The sequence below is a fragment of the Liolophura sinensis genome, chromosome 6, assembly GCF_032854445.1.
Source record: "Liolophura sinensis isolate JHLJ2023 chromosome 6, CUHK_Ljap_v2, whole genome shotgun sequence".
Lineage (NCBI taxonomy): Eukaryota > Metazoa > Mollusca > Polyplacophora > Chitonida > Chitonidae > Liolophura > Liolophura sinensis.
The window spans coordinates 77,356,598-77,378,952 of NC_088300.1; the positions used below are offsets into that span (position 1 = coordinate 77,356,598).

The 22,355-nt window shown below is 40.6% G+C and overlaps 1 protein-coding gene across 2 annotated transcripts in view; it reads left to right on the forward strand.

The window, feature by feature from the left end:
* Positions 1–20,573, forward strand: part of LOC135466657 (coiled-coil domain-containing protein 186-like) — a 30,321-nt gene extending 9,748 nt beyond the window's left edge. Inside the window, exons 8-20 of one of the 2 annotated variants that reach the window (XM_064744274.1) lie at positions 61–159; positions 1,400–1,486; positions 2,025–2,167; positions 2,569–2,749; positions 3,246–3,320; positions 3,548–3,632; positions 3,902–3,981; positions 4,363–4,551; positions 4,943–5,100; positions 5,433–5,502; positions 6,294–6,314; positions 7,492–7,641; positions 19,980–20,573. In XM_064744274.1, the coding sequence (XP_064600344.1) occupies positions 61–159; positions 1,400–1,486; positions 2,025–2,167; positions 2,569–2,749; positions 3,246–3,320; positions 3,548–3,632; positions 3,902–3,981; positions 4,363–4,551; positions 4,943–5,100; positions 5,433–5,502; positions 6,294–6,314; positions 7,492–7,641; positions 19,980–20,066 (1,425 nt within the window). In that variant the 3' untranslated portion in view covers positions 20,067–20,573. The remainder of the gene's footprint in view (positions 1–60; positions 160–1,399; positions 1,487–2,024; positions 2,168–2,568; positions 2,750–3,245; positions 3,321–3,547; positions 3,633–3,901; positions 3,982–4,362; positions 4,552–4,942; positions 5,101–5,432; positions 5,503–6,293; positions 6,315–7,491; positions 7,642–19,979) is intronic. The other variant, XM_064744275.1, reaches the window with a different exon arrangement.
* The last annotated feature ends 1,782 nt before the right edge of the window (positions 20,574–22,355 follow it).

Genomic DNA, 22,355 nt, shown 5'->3' on the forward strand with positions numbered 1-22,355 from the left:
CCTGTCAAGTTGTTTTGCATATTCTCTGGAGATATATCATTGATTGGTTTTGTTTACAAGGAATCTGAAGAGATGAAATCCAGCACACTGGACCAAAGACTGAAGAAGAAAGAAACAGAACTTCTGTTGGAGAAACAGGAGAAGACTGACCAGGGAGAGGTAATCTTGAGTAGACAGACAGGCCTTCATAGTCAGACTGCATTAATGCGATGTGGTATACTTCACTAAAACCTTCCCCCAGAGAGGTAAGCTTTAGTAGACAGTCAGGCCTTCATAGACAGACTGCATTAATACACTGTGGTATACTTCACTAAAACCTTCCCCCAGAGAGGTAAGCTTTAGTAGACAGTCAGGCCTTCATAGACAGACTGCATTAATACAGTGTGGTATACTTCACTAAAACCTTCCCCCAGAGAGGTAAAGTAGACAGACAGACCTCTGTAGTCAGACTGCATTAATACAGTGTGGTATACTTCACTAAAACCTTCCCCCAGAGAGGTAATCTTGAGTAGACAGACAGACCTTTATAGTCAGACTGCATTAATACAGTGTGGTATACTTCACTAAAACCTTCCCCCAGAGAGGTAAGCTTTAGTAGACAGACAGACAGACCTTTAAAGTCAGACTGCATTAATACAGTGTGGTATGCTTCACTAAAACCTTCCCCCAGAGAGGTAAGCTTTAGTAGACAGACAGGCCTTCATAGACAGACTGCATTAATACACTGTGGTATACTTCACTAAAACCTTCCCCCAGAGAGGTAAGCTTCAGTAGACAGACAGGCCTTTATAGTCAGACTGCATTAATACAGTGTGGTATACTTCACTAAAACCTTCCCCCAGAGAGGTAAGTCTTATTTAGGCTGCATTACATTGTGCTATATTTCACTAAAACCTTCCCCCAGGGAGAGCCTTATTCAGACTGCATTACACTGAAGGTAGCGAACACTAAAACCTTCCCCCAGAGAAGTAAAACTTAGTCAGGCTGCATTGCACTGTGATATACATGACAAAAATCTTTCCCCAGAGAGGTAAGTCTTTATTCAGGCTGCATTACACTGTGATATACTTCACTAAAATCTTCCCCCAGAGAAGTAAGACTTAGTCAGGCTGCATTACACCGTGATATATTTCACTAAAACACTCCCCCAGAGAGGTAAGCCTTATTCAGATTGCATTACACTGTTATGTACATGAGGAATGTAATACAGAATCTGACATTATGTTAACAACATAAAAAATGAAGTATTTGACCATGTTTTTAATGCAATATGCAAGAAGAAAAAAATTTAAAAAACGTGGTCGTCTGACTTATGCCTCCTTTCTAGAAATTAAGAGACACATTTACTTTAAAAGCAGAAATCATGAAAGATTTTATTTTTATTTCATTTTTTTTCAAGGTTTATCATGCAGTTTTGAAAGAGCTGGAAACATTAAAAGTACAGTATAAGGATAACTTTGAAGAACTGAATACTTATAAAGACAAGGTGAGTGTGTAGCTGGAAGCACTTATATATGACATATTATTTTGTAGCTGGACATGCCAGATGGGGGCAGTCTATTCCTTACTGTCATACGCTCTTCCATTTTCATATCTCGTGATCACACTTCATTTTCTGGAATCAGTTAAAGCTTTCATAATATTAAGCTTTTTTGCCATGTTTTATAGACACTTGTATTTATTGGCTGTTTAAGGATGTACAAGCATTGTCGCTTTGTTTGTATTTCAGTAAACTTTTTGGCATTACAAGGATATCTAAAGAACTACTTCATACAGAGTTGTAAAATTTGTTGTATTAGAGCAGAAGCCTATTGAAAGTAAGGTGCATTGCTTCAATATTTATAATTTGCTCCATTTTCTCTTGTATTGGTTCTTCATGTCAGCAATGTATTCAAGAGTGACCTGGAAGTAGGAGGATTCTGTGCATTTTGATGACCAACGCCAAGCCTGATGACATTGTTATTCATGTTACTCATGTTGCTATGACAGGTATATGTTGAGGTGCTCAAACTTTTGTTATCCAGGTGCGTGCTCAAGAGGCTGAGAGATTGACCAATGAGGAAACACTGACCAAGTTCAAGGACATCATACAGAGCCAGAAGAAGGAGAACAGAGAACTTCAGACCAAGATTGACAAACTCTTCTACATTCAGAGTGATTTTGACAGGTCAGCATTCTCAATGTCTATACAGTGGTCTTTTTGTACTGAAATGCTAAAAAACAAAACACACACAAGAAAAGATAAACTACCCCAAAAACCAATATAATCAAGGAAAGCACTGAATAAAATGTGACCATACATAACAGGCAGCCAAATTCTGGAGCCTAAAGGTGATGATCGATCATTTCTGTAATATATTTATGCATGAAATTTATGCAATATTTATATAAGTGTATTATTTTTACCCCTATGATCAGATTTCATTGCTTAATATTTCAAATATAATAGCAGTTGATCAGTAGTAAGAATTTGGCTTGATAGCAGTTGTAAATTCTGGACTTCTATGCACACTTGTGTCTTTCATTGCTGCAGTTCAGTTGATAATTAAAGCTTCTTTTGGTGTACAGAGCTCAGGATACAATTAAGTCCCTTGATGCTGATATCCGTGACTTAAAACTTAACAACAAGGAGCTGCAGGCTGAAATAGAGAGCTGTCGAAAACGAGAAAGTGATCTCCTGGATTTAACCAAGACACTGACGGGGAAAAATGCTCTTTTACAGTCTGAAAACACAGCACTCAATGGAAAGGTAGTCATTCTACAGGATACAGTTTAAACCATTAGTTTAGTAAATATAAAACTTAAATATACAGGACATTTTCTGTGATGAAGCCTGCCTTATACCACTCTCACAAATTTCTCATACATTTCGCATGTATGGATGATTCTTCTGTGTTATGGTGCTGTAATATGATTTAAAACAAAATCAACAAATGGATTTACGAAGTTTTGGAATATCAGTGGGCCCTCTATCTACAAGCAAATGGTATATAAGATAAAAATTATGTGGTCCTCCTGCAGGTGGCTTGTACCTTCCTGTTTTCTGATATACTGTACTACTCTTTGTACAGTGATTGCCGCAATATGTCTGCTGAAGTGCAGTAAAGCCATTATCATTTTTGTGCACAACAAGTGGAAAGAAAGGGGTGTGAAGATGTTGTTCGTTTTTGGAAAGAATCAGTAGGTGTTGAATTTTGCCTTTAAACTCGGGTCTAACAGAGAAATGTATTTGGTATCTTTTTCAGGTTTTGAAACTGAGTGGTGACAACCAGAAAAAAGCTTTGGAGATACAAGAATTTGAAACAAGACTAAAAAGTCTGGTAAGTATGCCTAGCTGTTTGTTATGGTCCAAAATATTAGTAAATAGTTATTTTGTCTGGGCATTTAGGTTATTTGTGTCAGCGGAGAGATATTTATCTTGTTGATAATTTTGGAGGTAGTGTCATGGATATAAGTTGCTCATCACTCTGAGACATTGTTAAGTACATATATTGTCTTGAGTTGATTACTTCAAGGTTTGACAGACATAAAACACTCTTGTTTTCAGTCGGACCATTTAGAGGAGGAAATTAAATCCAGGAAAGATGAAACTGAAAAGCTAAAGGAAAGTTTACACGCAAAAACAAAAGCAAGTAAGTAATAAAGACAGTGTTCTTGATGCAAATTTTTTTTCTGCTTGTTAACTCTGATTCACATGCAAATCAAAGCTCCCAGCTCTGATTTACAACTATGTAGATAGCTACCTTCAGGTGAACCTGCTGACAGTTATACTCAGATTTCATGGTTTATCAGGTGTAGAGTTAATATATTGTATGGGAGGGACTACCATTAAAACAGGACAGTGATAGACCAAGTGTTTATGTCATACGTATAACTGTAATTCATTTTCTGTTTGGAATAGGTGAAGATTTGGGAAGACAGGTTGAAGAGCAAAGAGATGAGATGAAAACAATAAAAAGAAAACATGCAAATAACATCAAGGTAAGTTTGGCCACTAAACTTGTCAGTTGTAAATGTCGCAGCTTCTGTTTGTTCACACCTCACAGATCCAAAGGCTAACGTTTCACATACCCGCTGTCTCAACAAGTACTCCATTTTCGTCATATTGCCAGATAAAACTGGAGAGACCTAAGCACCTTTCCCACAGTGGCAAATTGTTGCATATCAAACATTCCAAAGTCCTCTGCATACCATTACTTGTTACCTTAGCTCAAGGTGTTGACCAGTAAACACCCAGCTAGAACCAGCTGATTTAATTACGTATCATTTAGTCAGAAAGTGTGTGACTAACTGTATGGAATGCTTACATTTCTGGCCTTCTAGTGTGAAGTTAGATATGTAATCATTTGCTCTATTTGACAGGACCTGACACGACAGCTCCAGCAGGCTCGCCGTAAACTGGAAAGCATTGATGCCAAGGGGGAGGGTAAGGAGTCGCTCAGTATGGGCTCACGGACCAGTTCTAATGGGTCGCTCAACACGGCTCAGGGAGATGTGAATGGGGGTCATGCTCACCCTGCCGCTAAAGTCCCAGTAGAGGCTCCTCAACAGGTGAGGCAGAACTGCTACCCTTTCATGGTGGGGATCTTGGAATATACTATGAGAAACTGTAAGAATGGTTTGGATTTTGGCTTCATCAGACAAAATATAATTGTTAATTGTTTAACTTCAGCTGAAAACAAAAATGTGCTTTTTTGTCATAACTTTTACACTTTGTACTGCTGAAGCACATACATAATTATGTGAACAGTAGCCCATTTCACAGGTTTTGCATTTCACCTACCTAATTATTGATAAGACACACAGTCCAAGAAATATGATCAGGTATCATAAAAATGGTTGAATATTTAAAAGGAATTTCTTCACATTTATGAGAGCCACAAGTTAGTGTTTGCAGAGTGATTTCACCCCTTGTTATGATTTTATCTTTCATACTTTGTAGGAGTACCCAGTCATAGTAGAACAGGTGGAGATAGATCGTCAAGTGCTCATTGATAGAATAGTGAAGTTACAAAAGGCTCATGCACGGAAAAACGAGAAGATAGAATTTATGGAAGATCACATAAAACAGCTTGTTGGTGAAGTGAAGAAGAAGAAAAGGTTTGTAGAATTCACATGGGTTAAAGTGTGAAAGGGAATGAGATTTGTCACCATGTAGTGAATATGCCACTCGTTTGAATGCTTCATAAGACGTAGTGTATAATAAACCTCAAAAACAGTATTGTTCTGAAAAGAAAAGACAACACTAGATCAAAGTTATGTATGCATTGATAAAGTATTGCACAAGTAAGAAAAATCGGGCACATTGGGAAAACTGAAACGGACACCCAGGTATCAATTTTTACTTTAATGTTAATTGAAAACTTGAAAACACACCTGTTACTTTTGACATCACATTTGATACACCATTTCCAAGTTGTTTGGCATTTCAGAATTATACAGAATTATGTGCTGAGAGAAGAGTCTGGAGCTTTGTCTACAGAAAACATGGATCTGAACAAGGTAGGAGTTTCCAATCTAGTCATCAAGTTTGACCTGTCCACATTTGGCAGGGTTGATTTATACATCTCGGGTAGGCTGTTTGTATTCCTGCACAATCCCAGCTGCTCTATGGACTTGGATACATGTAATGATAAGGTTCATTGTGCACAAGTCCCTCCCCTCTGCAACCAGGGATGCTATAAATACCTCTGTTTTACCACCACATGCATGAGGGAAGATACACATACATTGCAGTTTCTGTGTTTTTATGTAAAGTTGTGCCAGTTTGCCAATGAATGGTTTATAAAAAGCATTTTAGTTAATGCCTTCACCATACTTCAAGAGCTGATAGTTTCTTGTAAAAAGATGTCTGTCTAGAGAGCAATTGTGAAATGCTTACTGCACACCTTTCCCTTGTGAATAGAGTTCATTGTTTTGATAACAAAGAAAAAAACTGACAAAAGGATGATTTCATTCCTGTTGATTGCCTTTTCTTTGTAGTGGATACTTTCACTGTGTTTAGATGTTTTAAATACACAATATAATTGAAGCTATCTTATCACACTACTAACCATAATTTAACACTATCAGCCAGTTGTGTGTTTTAAATCTCAGCTGTTTGTTTTTTGTTTTAGTTACTAGAGAATGCTATAGAACTATTTTTATATGTGGAGCTTGGATAGAAAAGTCTTAAGAACAATCTGTCACATTAAATTTTATAGAGAAGTGAAGATAATGTCTGCTTTTATGCACTAAATCACATCTTCCCCCTCTCCCCTATCACTAACCTTTCCTTGTTCACTGTTGCTTAGACACGCTCACAGGAAGTTCAGGTAACTATGGTTACTCCACACCCTCACCTTACACATGTTCCTTGAGCTATGCTGGCTCCTTTAGTTGTTAACCCTTGATTCTTACACTTTGGGTGTTCTGACTTTAATATCTGGAACATAGATGTATTCGGCAAGATTGCCTAATTTAGGTGTATAAGATTGTTCTTAATTCAGTTATGGTTTACTTCATTCTTGAATTTCCTCTCCTTTCATTTTTGCACGGAGTTATCATAGTTTGTAGCTGAACATTGAAACGTTATTAAGCTTTTGTATCTGTTCATAGTTTTCCAATTCAGATGGTGGTGATGTAAGATGTAAATACACTTTATATATTTTTAAGAAGTATTGAGAACATGTGCCTAAGAGTCAATCAAGGCCTCAAGATAGATATCACCACACTGAAGATTGATGTATACAGATTCATTGACCTTGTTTTATGTAACTATAGCAAATATTAACCAACATCAGTTATGCAGCTTTAAACATGAACCTTTGCTTTTTCTTTATTTATCTCATTGGTTTTAATGCGGGTGAAGTTTTGGGTGTTTGATTTTAATTGCTTCGTTTGGTTATGGGATATGGCTATGGTTTCCCTTTAGGTGGATACAGCCTGGGAACATTTGCAGCAGGTCTGCAGGTTCATTGGTTACACATCTACTGGGTGGGCTTGGCGGATCAAAGTCTACACACCATTTAACAAAACTCACATTCATTACACAGTGTAAAATGACATAGGCACATTTTGATTGGCCATTTCTGCTAGCAAGTATATAGGCTGTATTGATGCATACTTTAATGAGTAGTATCTTCCCTCGTGCACATGGTTATGGAACATCCTTAAGTTATCACTGATGGAATGGTAAATGAGAGCAAGTACACTTCTTAGGTTTAATCCTACCCTTTCTTTGAAACTTGTATGCATCCTGATTGACATTGATATTACTTCTAATTTAAGGTATCTAAATGCATGTATGGGCATGTGAAAACTAGCATGTTCTGTAGAAAAAGAAAATATATGACTATTAAGTATTTTTTGTAATGATTGTGCATGTGACTATTAGAGCGGGTCATACTGATGAGCTGAGTCATTTGTAGTGTACTCATTTCTTGTCAGAGTGCTCATGTCAGTTGTATGAGGGTGATGCTGTATGAAGTCTATTTCTGGTGTATGTTACAGGCTGAACTGGCTAGGAGAGGAGGAATCATGGCCTCTGTGTACAGCTCACACGCCTCAGACAGCCACATGAATCTAGAGCTGTCCCTAGAGATCAACAAAAAATTACAGTCAGTCCTTGAGGATACACTGCTGAAAAATATCACACTTAAGGTAAGCCGATGTCAGGGGATATGTGGACTGAGGGCAGGGGTGAACAGGGTGAGTCAGTATCCTGGGGTGGAGGGCGAACTGATATCAGGAGATATGGGGGTGGGGGTTGACATGGTGAGCCAATATCAGGGGATATGTGGACTGAGGGCAGGGGTGAACAGGGTGAGGCAGTATCCTGGGGTGAAGGGTGAACTGATATCAGGAGATATGGGGGTGGGGGTTGACATGGTGAGCCAATATCAGGGGATATGTGGACTGAGGGCAGGGGTGAACAGGGTGAGCCGGTATCCTGGGGTGGAGGGTGAACTGATATCAGGAGATACAGGGGTGGGGGTTGACATGGTGAGCCAATATCAGGGGATATGTGGACTGAGGGCAGGGGTGAACAGGGTGAGGCGGTATCCTGGGGTGGAGGGTGAACTGATATCAGGAGATACAGGGGTGGGGGTTGACATGGTGAGCCATTATCAGGGGATATGTGGACTGAGAGCAGGGGTGAACAGGGTGAGCCGGTATCCTGGGGTGGAGGGTGAACTGATATCAGGAGATGGGGAGTGGCATGGTGAGCCAATATCAGGGGATATGTGGATTGAGAGCAGGGGTGAACAGGGTGAGCCGGTATCCTGGGGTGGAGGGTGAACTGATATCAGGATATGGGGAATGGCATGGTGAGCCAATATGAGGAAATGTTGGACATGCAAGACAGCGTATATCGTGGTTTGGATAGAATGGCTACGTCTGTCTACCAGAGTTAATATCAGTGCTTATCACAATTCATTGAAAATTCTAGACGTGCGATTGGTCAATCTGCCTTTGATAAGCTACTGTATTCGCCGAATAGGTGAGGATATTTTTCTGTATGCCTACGGAGTCCAGAAGGCACATGCCAGCTAATAGCAAAGCTCCTCTATACACCTACGGAGTCAGGAAGGCACATGCCAGCCGATTGCACGCTTCTCTGTATACTTACGAAATAGGCAAGGCACATGTCAGCCGACAGCAAGGCTCCTCTGTATACCTACGGGGTTGGAAAGGCACATGCCAGCTGATCGCAACACTCTTCTGTATACCTACAGAGTTCTGAAGGCACATGCCAGCTGATAGCAAAGCTCCTCTGTATAACTACGGAGTCATGCAGGGACAAACATGCCGATAGATAGCAAGGCTGGTTGACATTGTATGAGGTAGCGAGTTCCCTTCTTCTTCTTCTCATCGTGTCAATGTCATTATTGTAACAGCATGGAAACATGGCTGTCAGATATGATCTTCATTGTGGTAAATTCGGGCGAGTAGAAATATTGATCTATGAGACGAACTAAAACATGGGTAATAACATCTCAATGAGCCAATATTAGTTTGGTAGTTACACTTCACTGATCCAGTATAAGATTGGTGGCTACATGTATCTCACTATGCCAATATCAGATGGGTAGTTACATCTCAATGAGCCAGTATCAGATGGGTAGTTACATCTCAATGAGCCGTTTTCAGATGGGTAGTTACATCTCAATGAGCCAGTATCAGATGGGTAGTTACATCTCACTGAGCCAATATCAGATGGGTAGTTACATCTCAATGAGCCGTTTTCAGATGGGTAGTTACATCTCACTGAGCCAGTATTAGATGGGTAGTTACATCTCAATGAGCCAGTATCAGATGGGTAGCCACATGTATCTCACCATGCCAATATCAGATGGGTAGTTACATCTCAGTGAGCCAGTATCAGATGGGTAGTTACATCTCAGTGAGCCAGTATCAGATGGGTAGCCACATGTATCTCACCATGCCAATATCAAATGGGTAGTTACATCTCAATGAGCCAGTATCAGGTGGGTAGCTACATGTATCTCAGTATAACAATATCAGATGGATAGTTACATCTCATTGAGCTGTTGTCAGATGGGTAGTTACATCTCAGTGAGCCAGTATCAGGTGGGTAGCTACATGTATCTCGGTATAACAATATCAGATGGATAGTTACATCTCACTGAGCCAATATCAGATGGGTAGTTATGTCTCATTGAGCTGTTATCAGATGGGTAGTTACATCTCAGTGAGCCAGTATCAGGTGGGTAGCTACATGTATCTCAGTATACCGATATCAGATGGGTAGTTACATTTCACTGAGCCAGTATGAGATGGGTAGTTACATCTCACTGAACATTAAATTGATCAGGTCACACAGTGTCACCTGTTTCAGGGAACATCGTTGCTGTAATGTCAAAATTGGAACAACTATGTCAGAATTTCTGTTCATTGAAGCTTTTATAATGGAATGTAAGCTACTGCTCAAATTGTTGGAGACCACTGTGACTTATGAAATTCGGCTCCTGTTTCCTCCGCATGTAAAACTGACCACCATCGTATAAGTGTTATAATTCTTGAGCATGGCGTCCTCCACGTGTAAAACTGACCACCATCGTATAAGTGTTATAATTCTTGAGCATGGCGTCCTCCGCGTGTAAAACTGACCACCATCGTATAAGTGTTATAATTCTTGAGCATGGCGTCCTCTGTGTGTAAAACTGACCACCATCGTATAAGTGTTATAATTCTTGAGCATGGCGTCCTCCGTGTGTAAAACTGACCACCGTCGTATAAGTGTTATAATTCTTGAGCATGACATTCTCCGCGTGTAAAACTGACCACCATCGTATAAGTGTTATAATTCTTGAGCATGGCGTCCTCTGCGTGTAAAACTGACCACCATCATATAAGTGTTATACTTCTTGAGCATGGCGTTCTCCGCGTGTAAAACTGACCACCATCATATAAGTGTTATAATTCTTGAGCATGGCGTCCTCTGCGTGTAAAACTGACCACCATCATACATGTATAAGTGTTATAATTCTTGAGTATGGCGTCCTTCGCATGTAAAACTGACCACCATCGTATAAGTGTTATAATTCTTGAGCATGGCGTTCTCCATGTGTAAAACTGACCACCATCATACATGTATAAGTGTTATAATTCTTGAGCATGGCCTTCTCCGCGTGTAAAACTGACCACCATCGTATAAGTGTTATAATACTTGAGCATGGCGTCCTCCGCGTGTAAAACTGACCACCATCGTATAAGTGTTATAATTCTTGAGCATGGCGTCCTCCACGTGTAAAACTGACCACCATCGTATAAGTGTTATAATTCTTGAGCATGGCGTCCTCTGTGTGTAAAACTGACCACCATCGTATAAGTGTTATAATTCTTGAGCATGGCGTCCTCCGTGTGTAAAACTGACCACCATCGTATAAGTGTTATAATTCTTGAGCATGGCGTCCTCTGTGTGTAAAACTGACCACCATCGTATAAGTGTTATAATTCTTGAGCATGGCGTCCTCCGCGTGTAAAACTGACCACCATCGTATAAGTGTTATAATTCTTGAGCATGGCGTCCTCTGTGTGTAAAACTGACCACCATCGTATAAGTGTTATAATTCTTGAGCATGGCGTCCTCCGTGTGTAAAACTGACCACCGTCGTATAAGTGTTATAATTCTTGAGCATGACATTCTCCGCGTGTAAAACTGACCACCATCGTATAAGTGTTATAATTCTTGAGCATGGCGTCCTCTGCGTGTAAAACTGACCACCATCATATAAGTGTTATACTTCTTGAGCATGGCGTTCTCCGCGTGTAAAACTGACCACCATCATATAAGTGTTATAATTCTTGAGCATGGCGTCCTCTGCGTGTAAAACTGACCACCATCATACATGTATAAGTGTTATAATTCTTGAGTATGGCGTCCTTCGCATGTAAAACTGACCACCATCGTATAAGTGTTATAATTCTTGAGCATGGCGTTCTCCATGTGTAAAACTGACCACCATCATACATGTATAAGTGTTATAATTCTTGAGCATGGCCTTCTCCGCGTGTAAAACTGACCACCATCGTATAAGTGTTATAATACTTGAGCATGGCGTCCTCCGCGTGTAAAACTGACCACCATCGTATAAGTGTTATAATTCTTGAGCATGGCGTCCTCCACGTGTAAAACTGACCACCATCGTATAAGTGTTATAATTCTTGAGCATGGCGTCCTCCACGTGTAAAACTGACCACCATCGTATAAGTGTTATAATTCTTGGGCATGGCGTCCTCCGCGTGTAAAACTGACCACCATCGTATAAGTGTTATAATTCTTGAGCATGGCGTCCTCCACGTGTAAAACTGACTATTATCGTATAAGTGTTATAATTCTTGAGCATGGCGTCCTCCGTGTGTAAAACTGACCACCATCGTATAAGTGTTATAATTCTTGAGCATGGCGTCCTCCACGTGTAAAACTGACTATTATCGTATAAGTGTTATAATTCTTGAGCATGGCGTCCTCCGCGTGTAAAACTGACCACCATTGTATAAGTGTTATAATTCTTGAGCATGGCGTCCTCCGCGTGTAAAACTGACCACCATCATACAAGTGTTTTAATTCTTGAGCATGGCGTCCTCCGCCTGTAAAACTGACCACCATCGTATAAGTGTTATAATTCTTGGGCATGGCGTTCTCCATGTGTAAAACTGACCACCATCGTATAAGTGTTATAATTCTTGAGCATGGCGTTCTCCATGTGTAAAACTGACCACCATCATATAAGTGTTATAATTCTTGAGCATGGCGTCCTCCGCGTGTAAAACTGACCACCATCATACATGTATAAGTGTTATAATTCCATGGCGTTCTCTACATGTAAAACTGACCACCATCGTATAAGTGTTATAATTCCATGGCGTTCTCCATGTGTAAAACTGACCACCAGGGTATAAGTGTTATAATTCTTGAGCATGGCGTCCTCTGCGTGTAAAACTGACCACCATCGTATAAGTGTTATAATTCTTGGGCATGGCGTCCTCTGCATGTAAAACTGACCACCATGGTATAAGTGTTATAATTCTTGAGCATGGCGTCCTCCGCGTGTAAGACTGACCATTATCGTATAAGTGTTATAAGTCTTGAGCATGGCGTTCTCCATGTGTAAAGCTGACCACCATCATATAAGTGTTGTAATTCTTGAGCATGGCGTCCTCCGCGTGTAAAACTGACCACCATCGTATAAGTGTTATAATTCTTGGGCATGGCGTCCTCTGCATGTAAAACTGACCACCATCGTATAAGTGTTATAATTCTTGAGCATGGCGTCCTCCACGTGTAAAACTGACCACCATCATATAAGTGTTATAATTCTTGAGCATGGCGTCCTCCGCGTGTAAAACTGACCACCATCGTATAAGTGTTATAATTCTTGGGCATGACGTCCTCCGCGTGTAAAACTGACCACCATCATATAAGTGTTATAATTCTTGAGCATGGCGTCCTCCGCGTGTAAAACTGACCACCATCATATAAGTGTTATAATTCTTGAGCATGGCGTCCTCCGCGTGTAAAACTGACCACCATCATATAAGTGTTATAATTCTTGAGCATGGCGTCCTCCGCGTGTAAAACTGACCACCATCGTATAAGTGTTATAATTCTTGAGCATGGCGTCCTCCGTGTGTAAAACTGACCACCATCATATAAGTCTAATAATACTTAAGCATGGTGTTCTCCGCGTGTAAAACTGACCACCATCGTATAAGTGTTATAATTCTTGAGCATGGCGTCCTCCGCGTGTAAAACTGACCACCATCGTATAAGTGTTATAATTCTTGAGCATGGCGTCCTCCGCGTGTAAAACTGACCACCATCGTATAAGTGTTATAATTCTTGAGCATGGCGTCCTCCGCGTGTAAAACTGACCACCATCATATAAGTCTAATAATACTTAAGCATGGCGTTCTCCGCGTGTAAAACTGACCACCATCGTATAAGTGTTATAATTCTTGAGCATGGCGTCCTCCGCGTGTAAAACTGACCATTATCGTATAAGTGTTATAAGTCTTGAGCATGGCGTCCTCCACGTGTAAAACTGATCATCATCATACATGTATAAGTGTTATTAGTCTTGAGCATGGCGTCCTCCGCGTGTAAAACTGACCACCATTGTATAAGTGTTATAATTCTTGAGCATGGCGTCCTCCGCGTGTAAAACTGACCACCATCATATAAGTGTTATAATTCTTGAGCATGGCGTCCTCCGCGTGTAAAACTGACCACCATCGTATAAGTGTTATAATTCTTGAGCATGGCGTCCTCTGTGTGTAAAACTGACCACCATCGTATAAGTGTTATAATTCTTGAGCATGGCGTCCTCCGTGTGTAAAACTGACCACCGTCGTATAAGTGTTATAATTCTTGAGCATGACATTCTCCGCGTGTAAAACTGACCACCATCGTATAAGTGTTATAATTCTTGAGCATGGCGTCCTCTGCGTGTAAAACTGACCACCATCATATAAGTGTTATACTTCTTGAGCATGGCGTTCTCCGCGTGTAAAACTGACCACCATCATATAAGTGTTATAATTCTTGAGCATGGCGTCCTCTGCGTGTAAAACTGACCACCATCATACATGTATAAGTGTTATAATTCTTGAGTATGGCGTCCTTCGCATGTAAAACTGACCACCATCGTATAAGTGTTATAATTCTTGAGCATGGCGTTCTCCATGTGTAAAACTGACCACCATCATACATGTATAAGTGTTATAATTCTTGAGCATGGCCTTCTCCGCGTGTAAAACTGACCACCATCGTATAAGTGTTATAATACTTGAGCATGGCGTCCTCCGCGTGTAAAACTGACCACCATCGTATAAGTGTTATAATTCTTGAGCATGGCGTCCTCCACGTGTAAAACTGACCACCATCGTATAAGTGTTATAATTCTTGAGCATGGCGTCCTCCACGTGTAAAACTGACCACCATCGTATAAGTGTTATAATTCTTGGGCATGGCGTCCTCCGCGTGTAAAACTGACCACCATCGTATAAGTGTTATAATTCTTGAGCATGGCGTCCTCCACGTGTAAAACTGACTATTATCGTATAAGTGTTATAATTCTTGAGCATGGCGTCCTCCGTGTGTAAAACTGACCACCATCGTATAAGTGTTATAATTCTTGAGCATGGCGTCCTCCACGTGTAAAACTGACTATTATCGTATAAGTGTTATAATTCTTGAGCATGGCGTCCTCCGCGTGTAAAACTGACCACCATTGTATAAGTGTTATAATTCTTGAGCATGGCGTCCTCCGCGTGTAAAACTGACCACCATCATACAAGTGTTTTAATTCTTGAGCATGGCGTCCTCCGCCTGTAAAACTGACCACCATCGTATAAGTGTTATAATTCTTGGGCATGGCGTTCTCCATGTGTAAAACTGACCACCATCGTATAAGTGTTATAATTCTTGAGCATGGCGTTCTCCATGTGTAAAACTGACCACCATCATATAAGTGTTATAATTCTTGAGCATGGCGTCCTCCGCGTGTAAAACTGACCACCATCATACATGTATAAGTGTTATAATTCCATGGCGTTCTCTACGTGTAAAACTGACCACCATCGTATAAGTGTTATAATTCCATGGCGTTCTCCATGTGTAAAACTGACCACCAGGGTATAAGTGTTATAATTCTTGAGCATGGCGTCCTCTGCGTGTAAAACTGACCACCATCGTATAAGTGTTATAATTCTTGGGCATGGCGTCCTCTGCATGTAAAACTGACCACCATGGTATAAGTGTTATAATTCTTGAGCATGGCGTCCTCCGCGTGTAAGACTGACCATTATCGTATAAGTGTTATAAGTCTTGAGCATGGCGTTCTCCATGTGTAAAGCTGACCACCATCATATAAGTGTTGTAATTCTTGAGCATGGCGTCCTCCGCGTGTAAAACTGACCACCATCGTATAAGTGTTATAATTCTTGGGCATGGCGTCCTCTGCATGTAAAACTGACCACCATCGTATAAGTGTTATAATTCTTGAGCATGGCGTCCTCCACGTGTAAAACTGACCACCATCATATAAGTGTTATAATTCTTGAGCATGGCGTCCTCCGCGTGTAAAACTGACCACCATCGTATAAGTGTTATAATTCTTGGGCATGACGTCCTCCGCGTGTAAAACTGACCACCATCATATAAGTGTTATAATTCTTGAGCATGGCGTCCTCCGCGTGTAAAACTGACCACCATCATATAAGTGTTATAATTCTTGAGCATGGCGTCCTCCGCGTGTAAAACTGACCACCATCATATAAGTGTTATAATTCTTGAGCATGGCGTCCTCCGCGTGTAAAACTGACCACCATCGTATAAGTGTTATAATTCTTGAGCATGGCGTCCTCCGTGTGTAAAACTGACCACCATCATATAAGTCTAATAATACTTAAGCATGGTGTTCTCCGCGTGTAAAACTGACCACCATCGTATAAGTGTTATAATTCTTGAGCATGGCGTCCTCCGCGTGTAAAACTGACCACCATCGTATAAGTGTTATAATTCTTGAGCATGGCGTCCTCCGCGTGTAAAACTGACTATTATCGTATAAGTGTTATAATTCTTGGGCATGACGTCCTCCGCGTGTAAAACTGACCACCATCATATAAGTGTTATAATTCTTGAGCATGGCGTCCTCCGCGTGTAAAACTGACCACCATCATATAAGTGTTATAATTCTTGAGCATGGCGTCCTCCGCGTGTAAAACTGACCACCATCGTATAAGTGTTATAATTCTTGAGCATGGCGTCCTCCGCGTGTAAAACTGACCACCATCGTATAAGTGTTATAATTCTTGAGCATGGCGTCCTCCGTGTGTAAAACTGACCACCATCATATAAGTCTAATAATACTTAAGCATGGTGTTCTCCGCGTGTAAAACTGACCACCATCGTATAAGTGTTATAATTCTTGAGCATGGCGTCCTCCGCGTGTAAAACTGACCATTATCGTATAAGTGTTATAAGTCTTGAGCATGGCGTCCTCCACGTGTAAAACTGATCATCATCATACATGTATAAGTGTTATTAGTCTTGAGCATGGCGTCCTCCGCGTGTAAAACTGACCACCATTGTATAAGTGTTATAATTCTTGAGCATGGCGTTCTCCATGTGTAAAACTGACCACCATCATATAAGTGTTATAATTCTTGAGCATGGCGTCCTCCGCGTGTAAAACTGACCACCATCGTATGTGTTATAATTCTTGGGCATGGCGTCCTCTGCATGTAAAACTGACCACCATCGTATAAGTGTTATAATTCTTGGGCATGGCGTCCTCCGCGTGTAAAACTGACCACCATCATATAAGTGTTATAATTCTTGAGCATGGCGTCCTCCGCGTGTAAAACTGACCACCATCATATAAGTGTTATAATTCTTGAGCATGGCGTCCTCCGCGTGTAAAACTGACCACCATCGTATAAGTGTTATAATTCTTGAGCATGGCGTCCTCCGCGTGTAAAACTGACCACCATCATATATGTCTAATAATACTTAAGCATGGCGTCCTCCGCGTGTAAAACTGACCACCATCGTATAAGTGTTATAATTCTTGAGCATGGCGTCCTCCGCGTGTAAAACTGACCACCATCATATAAGTCTAATAATACTTAAGCATGGCGTTCTCCGCGTGTAAAACTGACCACCATCGTATAAGTGTTATAATTCTTGAGCATGGCGTCCTCCGCATGTAAAACTGACCACCATCGTATAAGTGTTATAATTCTTGAGCATGGCGTTCTCCGCGTGTAAAACTGACCACCATCATATAAGTCTAATAATACTTAAGCATGGCGTTCTCCGCGTGTAAAACTGACCACCATCGTATAAGTGTTATAATTCTTGAGCATGGCGTTCTCCGCGTGTAAAACAGACCACCATCATATAAGTCTAATAATACTTAAGCATGGCGTCCTCCGCGTGTAAAACTGACCACCATCGTATAAGTGTTATAAGTCTTGAGCATGGCGTCCTCCGCGTGTAAAACTGACCACCATCGTATAAGTGTTATAATTCTTGAGCATGGCGTTTTCCGTGTGTAAAACTGACCACCGTCATATAAGTCTAATAATACTTAAGCATGGCGTTCTCCGCGTGTAAAACTGACCACCATCGTATAAGTGTTATAATTCTTGAGCATGGCGTCCTCCGCGTGTAAAACTGACCACCATCGTATAAGTGTTATAAGTCTTGAGCATGGTGTCCTCCGTGTGTAAAACTGACCACCATCGTATAAGTGTTATAATTCTTGAGCATGGCGTCCTCCGCGTGTAAAACTGACCATTATCGTATAAGTGTTATAAGTCTTGAGCATGGCGTCCTCCGTGTGTAAAACTGACCACCATCGTATAAGTGTTATAATTCTTGAGCATGGCGTCCTCCGTGTGTAAAACTGACCACCATCATATAAGTCTAATAATACTTAAGCATGGTGTTCTCCGCGTGTAAAACTGACCACCATCGTATAAGTGTTATAATTCTTGAGCATGGCGTCCTCCGCGTGTAAAACTGACCATTATCGTATAAGTGTTATAAGTCTTGAGCATGGCGTCCTCCACGTGTAAAACTGATCATCATCATACATGTATAAGTGTTATTAGTCTTGAGCATGGCGTCCTCCGCGTGTAAAACTGACCACCATTGTATAAGTGTTATAATTCTTGAGCATGGCGTTCTCCATGTGTAAAACTGACCACCATCATATAAGTGTTATAATTCTTGAGCATGGCGTCCTCCGCGTGTAAAACTGACCACCATCGTATGTGTTATAATTCTTGGGCATGGCGTCCTCTGCATGTAAAACTGACCACCATCGTATAAGTGTTATAATTCTTGGGCATGGCGTCCTCCGCGTGTAAAACTGACCACCATCATATAAGTGTTATAATTCTTGAGCATGGCGTCCTCCGCGTGTAAAACTGACCACCATCATATAAGTGTTATAATTCTTGAGCATGGCGTCCTCCGCATGTAAAACTGACCACCATCGTATAAGTGTTATAATTCTTGAGCATGGCGTCCTCCGCGTGTAAAACTGACCACCATCATATATGTCTAATAATACTTAAGCATGGCGTCCTCCGCGTGTAAAACTGACCACCATCGTATAAGTGTTATAATTCTTGAGCATGGCGTCCTCCGCGTGTAAAACTGACCACCATCATATAAGTCTAATAATACTTAAGCATGGCGTTCTCCGCGTGTAAAACTGACCACCATCGTATAAGTGTTATAATTCTTGAGCATGGCGTCCTCCGCATGTAAAACTGACCACCATCGTATAAGTGTTATAATTCTTGAGCATGGCGTTCTCCGCGTGTAAAACTGACCACCATCATATAAGTCTAATAATACTTAAGCATGGCGTTCTCCGCGTGTAAAACTGACCACCATCGTATAAGTGTTATAATTCTTGAGCATGGCGTTCTCCGCGTGTAAAACAGACCACCATCATATAAGTCTAATAATACTTAAGCATGGCGTCCTCCGCGTGTAAAACTGACCACCATCGTATAAGTGTTATAAGTCTTGAGCATGGCGTCCTCCGCGTGTAAAACTGACCACCATCGTATAAGTGTTATAATTCTTGAGCATGGCGTTTTCCGTGTGTAAAACTGACCACCGTCATATAAGTCTAATAATACTTAAGCATGGCGTTCTCCGCGTGTAAAACTGACCACCATCGTATAAGTGTTATAATTCTTGAGCATGGCGTCCTCCGCGTGTAAAACTGACCACCATCGTATAAGTGTTATAAGTCTTGAGCATGGTGTCCTCCGTGTGTAAAACTGACCACCATCGTATAAGTGTTATAATTCTTGAGCATGGCGTCCTCCGCGTGTAAAACTGACCATTATCGTATAAGTGTTATAAGTCTTGAGCATGGCGTCCTCCGTGTGTAAAACTGACCACCATCGTATAAGTGTTATAATTCTTGAGCATGGCGTCCTCCGTGTGTAAAACTGACCACCGTCATATAAGTCTAATAATACTTAAGCATGGCGTCCTCCGCGTGTAAAACTGACCACCATCGTATAAGTGTTATATGTCTTGAGCATGGCGTCCTCCGTGTGTAAAACTGACCACCATCGTATAAGTGTTATAATTCTTGAGCATGGCGTCCTCCACGTGTAAAACTGACTATTATCGTATAAGTGTTATAATTCTTGAGCATGGCGTCCTCCGCGTGTAAAACTGACCACCATCGTATAAGTGTTATAAGTCTTGAGCATGGTGTCCTCCGTGTGTAAAACTGACCACCATCATACAAGTGTTTTAATTCTTGAGCATGGCGTCATACAAGTAAATTTACGACGTGCTGCGAACGGGTTCTCAAACTTTTGTTAGGAAATATGTTTTGAAACTGTAGACGCTGACAATTTATTGGGGACAATTGAGGTACAGTATTCTTTCCAGGTATCAGGAGTTTAATGTGGATTTGATTTCTTTGTAGGAGAACATAGACACGTTGGGTGAGGAAATAGCTCGCCTCTCGCAGGAGAATCGGCGCTTACAGCTCTCCATCCAGGGCCTGTCCTGACCTGGACTAGGCTGGCTGTCATCACCTCTTCTGTGAGCCACACAGATGCATGTATCAGATCAGTGCATAACTTCTGATATTCATATAACAACAAATTTGATTGGTTGGCTGTGATGTCATGTGAACCATACCAAATCTTACTCAATGCTTTCATATTTCTAATGTATTCGTGTTTTGTGGGGATGATTGAATTAAGTTGTGCATTAAATGTAAATTTACCTACATGTAACCGGTTAATATTATATTACATTACTGCATTCCATGTGCCCCAGTGGATGCAGTGGGGTGTGGGTTACTATTACCAGCTATATAGCAGGTTTGGTAGATGTGAACTAAGTATTCATCCTTATGTGCTGCTTAAAAATACGTTTGTAGAAACCAGTATGCATGTGTTTAGAAGAAATCAGGATTAAGACTTGTGAAGGCCTGAAATGACACAGTGGTGCCTCACTGCTGCTGCATTGGGCTATTTACCTTGACCTGCACAGACTGAAACAGTAGTTCATGTTACAAATTCTCAGTATGAGATATGTGTATGTTTTTTTTATGTATGTTTTTTAAAAAACCGTGAAGTGTACAATCGCTGGTGACATGCTGTACAAGAACTTATGAAAAAGCATGAGCCAGTCACCCTGATGTTTGTTAGATTTGGTCCTCTGTAAGGTTAAGATTGAAGCTTGAAGAAATATACAGTCAGTACTCTTTCTCCACCAACCTTTGGATCTGCGACACATTTGACATTCTATAAACTGTACCAAAACCCGAGAGCATTTTGGAATACATGTATGAATTCAGCTGCTAGTTTTGCCAAATTCCAAATGCATGTAAAGTAAAATTGTTATTGGAAAGTATTTTTCACTTATCAGATTAAGATGAACTAAGAATATATTACCTGAGTACAGTGTCAGTGAGCAGAAATTCTCTCTCTGTTCTTGTAATATGTGCATTTACATTTACTGCTTAAAGTTTGTTATTATTTTATTTCTGTGTTAAGACCTGTTATATTACGGTGTTGTGAAAGAGTTTTTGTTTGACCTTCATTTTAAGGAAGTATCCAATCTCAAGAGTATGATCACTATTTACAATGTGTGCAGCAGTAAGAGGGTTACTTGAGCTTCACAACGTCATATTGTAGATTGATCCCTCTGGCAGATTGAAACAGGCATATTGGGGAGTGGCGGTAATTATGTGGTAACATTAAAATGCCTCACCCTGCATTAGTGGCAGATACACCATTACTTAGATAAGTTACTAAACCTCATGGATAGTGTATATCTGCAGGAAGGGACAAAACATTACCTTGTTTTTAAACCTGTTGTTTTGGCATGACAAATGTGCTGGTGAAGTCGACCAAATGTACACATACTTTTGTGCCGTTTCTTCTTTGCTGTATTTCTGTGTTTGTACTGCCATTGTGTAGCACGAGAGGCAGTATTTGTTCAGTGTGCGTCATGTACACAGTATGGTTGGTGTACTTGTGAGTGTTTGGTGTACTTCCGTCAGTGTCCGTACTCTTTGTGCACGTGTCTGTAGATTGTGTTCTAAAAGTCTGCTTTACAAGCATGATTACTTCTGGATTTTCTCAGCCTTAGCATCTCCACACTATGTGTATTTATCTTGTGCTCTCTCTGACCTTCATATACATGCATGCAGCAAGTGGTTTGCATTTTGTATTGTTTCTCCTAGCTGACCCTGTTGTTAAGCCCTAACCCAGACTGCTCTGTTACAACCCTGTACCAATGAATGTATAGTTTGTATTATATCACCCTTGGTACTACTCCGGTCTTTCATGTGTTGAAGATGGCTTGGTTGACTTTTGTTGGACGTCCACTGTTTTAAGATAGTTTTATGGCATAATTGCCATTGCCAATGCTAGAACTTGTACAAAAGCAAAACAATAAGTTATTGAAGTATTCAATATATTTGATGTAAATAAAAGTTTTAAAGATGCTTGGATCTGTTTGCCTGTTTCATCTTTGTCAACTTTCACCCATTATAAGCCCCCTTAATGGTTACAGTTACCAGTTTTCCAGGTGTGAGAATGGTTTACCATATTGTATTGAAACTGAGTATCTGGTTTCACTGTGAGCAGGTATAGATAAGTTTGAGTTTCGGTTGTGACATCCATTTACAACAAAATTATGGGCATGAAATTCACATCAGCTTTAGAGAGATTTGCAGGTTAGACCCATATTCACATGAACATCGTATCATTTTGAACAAAAATCATGTTGAGAAGTGGGATTTCACATGACGTTTTACACAAGTTCTGTACATGTGCTGCTTTTT